General features: G+C 45.4%; 1 protein-coding gene across 1 annotated transcript in view; it reads left to right on the forward strand.

The window, feature by feature from the left end:
* Positions 1 to 8,146, forward strand: part of gosr1 (golgi SNAP receptor complex member 1) — an 86,958-nt gene extending 78,812 nt beyond the window's left edge. Inside the window, exons 8-9 of the mRNA XM_034169368.1 lie at positions 2,511 to 2,593; positions 6,978 to 8,146. Coding sequence (XP_034025259.1) covers positions 2,511 to 2,593; positions 6,978 to 7,102 — 208 coding nt within the window. The 3' untranslated portion in view covers positions 7,103 to 8,146. The remainder of the gene's footprint in view (positions 1 to 2,510; positions 2,594 to 6,977) is intronic.
* Positions 8,147 to 8,410: the final 264 nt, after the last annotated feature.

Below are 8,410 nucleotides of genomic sequence, written 5' to 3' on the forward strand. Positions count from 1 at the left end.
CCACAAACGCGCAAAACGCTCAAAATCGCATTACTCGCATCGCTTTACTCGCATCACTTCACTCGCGTCCATCACGTCGCGCTGCGCGGTTTGGCGCCAAAACGCGTTCTTACATAGGGATTACATGGCAACCTGTGGCTGCATTCGCTCGCGTCGCGCCCTGTGTGAACGCAGCATAAGTCTCTCCGTACATATGCACTAATAATTAGTGATTGCTGATGTATTTTATTCCTCTCACTCTAAGCGTTAGCAGGCGCATTTCCGGAAGATGTCTTACTCGGCAGTTCTCGGCATGTGACGTGCATTTTAGAATGAGCAGAAACATCCCGATGACTGACAGACAGAGTGAAACGAACCTGCTCTGTCTGAAAATGAAGCTTCTGAGTTTTCATCCGAAAGTGATGGCTCGGATTGACAAATGAGGACGCCACACTTCACCCCAATCTCTTAAGTTTTTCAATTTATTGGATTTTGGAATCTAAAGTGTGGTGGCACGCTGTTTATGTGGCAGGATGCTGGTTTACTGAAGCTGTGTACATGGATGTGGGACATCTCCTTGATGCTGTAAAAACAGCATCATGGAGATAAGAGAGACCTGAAGCCGGTGCTGCAGCCAACGATCACGTGTGAGCCTGCATGTGTGGGGGCTTCTTTGATTGTGTGGAGTTTACATTTGGAAAACAGTCTACAACTGGTGTGTTCAGTTTTTTTCCAGTGGTGCTGGCAAGCTATGGGTTTTTTTTTTTATTTTAACTTTGAGTCTGTGAATTTGGATATTAAATGTGTGTGCTCCTCAGCAGCTGTTTTAATTCGGTCCTCTCAGCTGTTATCCTGCCACTGTGCACGTGAATGAGTATCTCGTCAACATTTTTTTCCCCAGCAGCCCATACAGATTTTTTTTTATTTTCTTGATAACAGCAGTTATAATAATCGGCACAAAGCTGAACCTCGAGCAAGGGCTGCATGTGCACTAAATCTTCTCAGAGCTGCAGCTTTTGCCGTGACTGCATCAAAATGAACAGTTTTCACTTAAAAACGAGTCACGAAGTCACACTTATGTCAACTTTGCAATTAATCTGTGGCTCAGTTCTTAACATTAGCAGATACATTCCATTCAAGTGCACGCTGGGACGCTTCTAACAGTCACGTTACCGCTGTCGGAAACACTTGAGTACCCACGAGTACTTTGTTTTTGGAAGTCTCTGTAGCTGTTTGTTGCAAATGGCATATGCTTTGAAACCGGTCACAGAATGTGCACAAAGTAATCCCAGTGGTTACAAACAGCCTACATCTAAATTGCTATGATTTTGGTGTAACATATCCATTAAATTACCTGCAAACACACACACACACACACACACACAGAGTCCCCATTTATGTCAAAATAGAAGATTACTGAATATCTAAAAAAAAAAAAAAAGCTTGTCCCCAATTTGAAAATATTTAGTTTGTTTCAGTGGAAGTCTCTTCACATTTTGTTGCCAGTGGTTTCTATAAACACACATTAGTGTGGGCACATTTTTGCATGAGCACGGACACTGCAACAAGCACCACCCACTTTTACTGGCAAATGGTCGCCGGTATCGAGAGAATCAATACCAAAATGTGAAAAATGACCGTCTGAAACCTTCACACGTTTCCTGAACCAGTCCAACACATGCGATAGTTGTGTGAATTGGCTATGAGCGCTTTTCCAGTCAATGTGCCAGCTTCACTGGAAGTGCAGCGCTCAAAAAGTGGGCTATTGATTACGGTTTGTAACGGATGCCACCAAAGGTGAGAAGAGGAGCTAAACTTCCCCTGCCAGCTGCCTAGTGTGCACTTTCCTGCTCTGAAAGATGCTGAGACCCTTATTTCAGAGAAACAGAGGTGCAATATCTCAGCAATTCTATCTCTTTTCACAAGCTCGGTCAACTTGCACACCTACTGTAGCTGGAAGCACGTTAAAGTGAAGCGGGCCGTAATGGGAATATGCACCATCTGTTCTTTACAAATTATTTATTCCATCTTTTATTTCTCAGCAATTGTAAATTAAAATCTGTGTTCAAACCCACTTGAGATTTTTTTCACACCACACTGGTGGTAGACTCTTCATTGTCTTCCAGTAAAAGTGAGAGCAGAATATCAAGGTTCTCTGTTGACTTGTAAAACTGTAAATGGCTATGTGCTGCCATATCTGATGGAACTTACTGGGCCTTATGTGCCACCCTCGTAGACATCGATGTCGGGATGCAGGTTCATTCTCTGTCCAGGATTAAGAACAATTGGACAGGATGTTGAGTTTTTGCTTATTGTGCTGCCAGTTGCTGGAGTAATTTGCTGATGGATATTAAAATGTTTAATCCTTTTAAGCTAATCTTGAAACATATGTTTTTCTGCCATTTGTAATTAGCATACGGTTTTAATTTTTTCCCAATTTCCTGTGATGATTATGTATTTTATTTATGTTCAGCACTTTGAAATGTTGTGCATGTTGTAACTTTCCTCGCTCTCTCTCTATCTATCTCTAGTATTGCCATGGCGACCAAGGAGAACATGACATCCCAAAGGGGCATGTTGAAATCCATACAGAGCAGAGTCAACACGCTGGCCAGTATCTTTTTATGCCTTGTCAAACTTACTCTGGATCTCTCGTTAGGTCTTCACTGAAGTATACATGAATACACCAATTAGAAATAACCTTCAGAGTGCAAGTTTCTGAAAATATGCTACTTTAATCTTTAAAGTGTTTCTTTACCTAGACACAGTTTGGTTTTTAAAAGTGCTCAAGAATGAGCATAATGCAATGCTGGAAAGGTTGTGTTGTTGCTGTAATTTGGTTACCAGTAATGAAATACTTGATCTAATGGTGTATATCGTGCTAAATCTCATAAAACTGCCACTTTGGTCCTTTCATCTGGAGGATGAGTCATTAAATCATCCCAATTGCTGCAACTCTGCAAACAGGACTCAACCATACGATAACAATTGTGGAACTTTTGTGAAGATCAGGAATCACCCTGTCTGCTGGTCCAGTTGTCCATAAACACAAACCCTTCTCAACTTGCTGATGGACGTCAATCAAACATCAGTTTTAGCACACAGTATCAATAAAATTAATTTTGGTACATACTGAGACATGTATGAACATCATTTAGGAGAGGATAACTCAACTGTTCTAGACTAATATGACACCATTGAACAACTTGGGATGTGTGCTAAAATATCTATCCGGGACGAACAGCCTGAAAATGGCCGCGCCCTTTTTTGTTGCAAGGGTTACTTCAAATACAGCTGTATTTTCTAAACTGCAGTAGCTATAGATTTTCCAAGGTATTCAATATTTTTAGAACGGCCAGTACATGTTTGGGAGGGTCATAGAAAAGTGTAAATTTTCTATTTTGATATTTATGAGAAAATGGCTAAAATAAATGGGTCAGCTAATTACCGTATATGGAAAGAAAACAGACATTTGTCAAATATAATTAAGTTTTATTTTCAGTCATATTGTTATCAATGGAATATTGATTTAAAGTGAAAAATACAAAACAAACATTTCTAAGCAGACAGCAGTATCTAGGGATCTGAAATGTTTCAAAAGATTATCAAGGAAATTCCCAACAGCCATAATACAACTTATCACATTACTGTTCTTTTTCAAACACGTAAATGCAACAAAATCCAGATCATTTGATGTAATGTTTTCTCTTAAAATATCAAAATTAGAAATTTTACACTCTTCCATCACCCTTCTAAACTTGTACTGGTCATTCTGAACAGATTGAGTACTTTGGAAAATCTATAGCTGCTGTAGTTTAGAAAATACAGCTGCATTTGAAGTAACACTCGGGATGGAAAAGGGTGTGTTCATTTTCGGGCTGTTCGTCTGGATAGAGATTATGGCACATATCCCATGTTGTTCACTGGGGTCAGACTATTAGTCTAGAACAGTTGACGTATCCTCTCCTAAATTATGTGCATACATGTCAAAGGTATAGGTCTTCGACTAGCAATATCTCCAAGTGGAGATAATTGGACATTTATTGTTGTTTAAATACTACATTATTTCTCAGTTACATGTTGGGGACCTACGGGCTGAGTGGCAGTGCAGAGTACCCGACCTTCTTGGAGTCCCTGGGAGGGGTACTAGATAGCGCTCCGACTGGGGACTCCATTGTTCTCCTGGGGGATTTCAACACCCATGTGGGCAGCGACAGTGAGACCTGGAGGAGGGTGATCGGGAAGCACGGCCTCCCCGATCTGAACCCAAGTGGTGTTCAGTTGTTGGACTTCTGTGCTAGTCACAGTTTGTCCATCACGAACACCATGTTTGAGCACAAGGGTGTCCATAAGTGCACGTGGCGCCAGGACACCCTGAGCCGGAGGTCGATGATCAACTTTGTAGTCGTATCATCTGAGCTTCGGCTCAGGGTGTCCATAAGTGCACGTGCACCAGGACACCCTGAGCCGGAGGTCGATGATCGACTTTGTAGTCGTATCATCTGACCTTCGGCCACGTGTCTCGGACACTCGAGTGAAGAGAGGGCAGAGCTGTCGACAGATCACCACCTGGTGGTGAGTTGGATCCGCTGGGAGGGGAGGAAGCCGGTCAGACCTGGCAGGCCCAAACGTATCGTGAGGGTCTGCTGGGAACGACTGGCAGAACCCTCTGTCAGCAAGATCTTCAACTCTCACCTCCGGGAGAGCTTCTCCCAGATCCCGGCGGAGGTTGGAGACATGGAGTCCGAGTGGACCATGTTCTCCACCTCCATTGTCGATGCGGCCGCTCATAGCTGTGGTCACAAGTTCTCTGGTGCTGTTTGCGGCGGCAGTCCCCGAACCCGGTGGTGGACGCCCGAAGTAAGGGATGCCGTCAAGCTGAAGGAGTCCTACTTATCTTTGTTGGTAGGTGGGACCCCGGAGGCAGCTGACCGGTACCGGCAGGCCAAGCATGCCGCAGCCCGTGCGGTCGCAGAGGCAAAAACACAGGTCTGGGAGGAGTTCGAGGAGGCCATGGAGGAGGACTATCGGTCGGCCTCGAAGAGATTCTGGCAAATCGTCCGACGCCTCAGGAGGCGGAAGCAGCTCTCCACCAGCACTGTTTACGGTGCAGGTGGGGAGCTGTTGACCCTGACTGGGGATGTTGTCGGGCGGTGGAAGGAGTACTTCGAGGATCTCCTCAGTCCCATCGTCACGTCTTCCGAAGAGGAAGCAGAGACTGGGGACTCAGAGGCGGACTCATCCATTACCCAGGCCGAAGTCACCGAGGTTGTTAGAAAGCTCCCCGGTGGCAAAATTCCTGGGGTGATGAACTCCATCCTGAGTACCTTAAGTCTCTGGATGTTGTGGGACTGTCTTGGCTGACACGCCTCTGCAACATCGCGTGGCGTTCGGGGACAGTACCTCTGGATTGGCAGACCGGGGTAGTGGTCCCTCTGTTTAAGAAGGGGGACCGGAGGGTGAGTTCCAACTATAGGGGGATCACACTCCTCAGCCTCCCCGGTAAGGTCTATTCCAGAGTACTGGAGAGGAGAATTCGACCGATGGTCAAACCTCGGATTCAGGAGGAGCAGTGTGGTTTTTGTCCTGGTCGCGGCACACTGGACCAGCTCTACACGCTCCATCGGGTGCTCGAGGGTTCGTGGGAGTTTGCCCAACCAGTCCACATGTGTTTTGTGGATCTGGAGAAGGCGTTCCCGTGTCCCTCTGGGCACCCTGTGGGGGGTGCTCCGGGAGTACGGGGTCCTTTGCTAAGGGCTATCCGGTCCCTCTATGACCTCAGCAGGAGCTTGGTTCGCATTGCCGGTAGTAAGTCAAACCTGTTTCAAGTGCACATTGATCTCTGCCAGGGATGCCCTTTGTCACCGGTTCTGTCATATTATTTTTATGGACAGAATTTCTAGGGCGCAGCCAGGGTGTAGAGGGGGTCTGGTTTGGGAACCACAGAATCTCGTCTCTGCTGTTTTGCGGACGATGTGGTCTGTTGGCTTTGTCAAATCAAGACCTTCAGCGTGCACTGGGGCGGTTTGCAGCCGATGAAGCGTCCGGGATGAAAATCAGCACCTCCAAATCCGAGGCCATGGTTCTCGACCAGAAAATGGTGCTTTGCCCTCTTCAGATCGGTGGAGTGTCCTTGCCTCAAGTGGAGGAGTTTAAGTATCTCGGGGTCTTGTTCACGAGTGAGGGACGGATGGAGCGTGAGATCGATAGACGGATCGGTGCAGCATCTGCAGTGATGCGGTCGCTGTATCGGACCGTTGTGGTGAAGAGAGAGCTGAGTAGGGGGGCAAAGCTCTCGATTTACCGATCGATCTACGTTCCGATCCTCACCTATGGTCATGAGATTTGGCTCATGACCGAAAGAACGAGATCGCGAGTACAAGCAGCCGAGATGAGTTTCCTCCACAGGGTGGCTGGGCACTCCCTTAGAGATAGGGTGAGGAGCTTGGTCACTCGGAGGAGCTCGGAGTCGAGCCGCTGCTCCTCCACGTTGAAAGGAGTCAGTTGAGGTGGCTCGGGCATCTTTTCCGAATGCCCCCTTGACGCCTCGCTGGAGATGTGTTCCAGGCACGTCCCATTGGGAGGAGGCCCCGTGGAAAACCCAGGACACGTTGGAGGGACTAAATCTCTTGGCTGGCTTGGGAACGCCTTGGGGTTCCCCCGGAGGAGCTGGGGAGGTGTGTGGATCGGTAGGTCTGGGCTGCTTTGCTTGAGCTGCTGCCCCGCGACCCGACTCCGGATAAAGCGGAAGAAAATGGATGGATGGATGGATGTTGGGGACCTGTTGGGCTCTTCACTACAGAAACTGTCCACATTAATTCAGGTATTCATCACAAAAGGTTTACTATCACCAGTGTATAGTACACGCAAGCAACTACTTGCGGCACAGGTTTTTTTCTAATTTGTGAGATTGCTTAGAAATCTCTAGTCGTCTTGTTTTTAATTTAATTTCTGATCTGGTTTAGAACTGAAATGTTTCCTTAACTCCTTATTCTCTGACCGTTTTCCGACCATCAACAATCTTATCCAGCGAATCAACCTGCGAAAAAGGCGGGACTCCCTCATTCTAGGCGCTGTCATCGGCATCTGCACCATTCTTCTTCTGCTTTACGCTTTCCACTGAAACGGGCTGAGTGAAATTTTAGTCTTTTGCTCTGTGTTGCACGAAAACTCCAGCAGACTGGCTGAGTGATTGAAGGACCCTCAAGGCTGCTGAGCAGAAAGGCATCCATTTGGTCCAGTCCAAGAACATAAACACCCTCAGCCCTGTAGAACTTGTATTTAGAACATGGCACAGATGGAGGGCTGGTGGATGGGTGCTGATCAGCAAACGAGGGAATGGAGACCAAACATCCTAATACGACGTGATTTGCAGGAATAAATCGCTTGAAGAGAAACTCTGTGCTGAGTAAAATCTAAGACACTGTGAATCTCCGTGCTATATTTTTATTCAAATTCGGCTCTTCTGTGATCCCCATTCCTCAATGCAAGGAGATGGAAAATTGGTGAATTTCTATGGTTTTAACAAAACATTTCTTGCTTGCTGCATGCAAGAAAGAAATGATGCTAACCCTTTGTATGAAAAGATGTTTTCCAAGATCTTCATACAGCAATAATGCCATATTTTCTGGACTCTAAGTTGGACTGTATTATAAGTTGCATCTGTCAAAATGTGTCATGAAGATGGGGAAAAAAAGTCTTGCCAGAGTGTAATACATTCATTTTTAAAACACATTTCATAAGAATTCAAGGAAAAAAAAACAATTTGGAGCAATCTGCAGACTTTGTCACACACTAGCCTAGATATTTTAATGTTTTTCCTTTTTCCCAATTGTACTGTAATCTTAAACTGTAATATTTGTGTACAGTTGCACCCTTAGTTGACATTTAAGTTGCCAATCTCTTAAACTTTTTTTTTAAAGCATCTTATAGTCTGGAAAATATGGTACTGGCATAGACTGTATTCCGATTTGTCCCTGTCGCTATTACAAGTGGAAAAAGTGGAAGATTTTGACTTTTGATGGCACATCTGTCACAGTGTGCGGCTGCTGCTCTCACAGTCAGCAGAATTTGTCATCATCCTTTATATTACTATGACGTGTTCATCTAGATCAGTGTTTCTCAAGCTTTATCAAACTAAGGACATCAGACCCTTAACCAATAAAAAGTCTCCCCAAATATCTCAAAAACCACTTAAATACAAGATGAATTAATGCAGCTAATATATGTGCTACTACCAATTAGACCTTTGTGTCGCTTATGAATGGTTTGAGAAACATGACCTATTCATTTTAAAATGTGATGTTTTGCCAATATAGTCACAGACCGCTAGGGGTTGCTCGCGGACCACCAGTTGTCCCCGGACCACAGTTTGAGAGAGGCTGATCTAGATCGCTCAGCCTTCCATGAGGAGCTACACTGATATTTGGGT

Source organism: Thalassophryne amazonica, chromosome 4 (genome assembly GCF_902500255.1).
Source record: "Thalassophryne amazonica chromosome 4, fThaAma1.1, whole genome shotgun sequence".
Lineage (NCBI taxonomy): Eukaryota > Metazoa > Chordata > Actinopteri > Batrachoidiformes > Batrachoididae > Thalassophryne > Thalassophryne amazonica.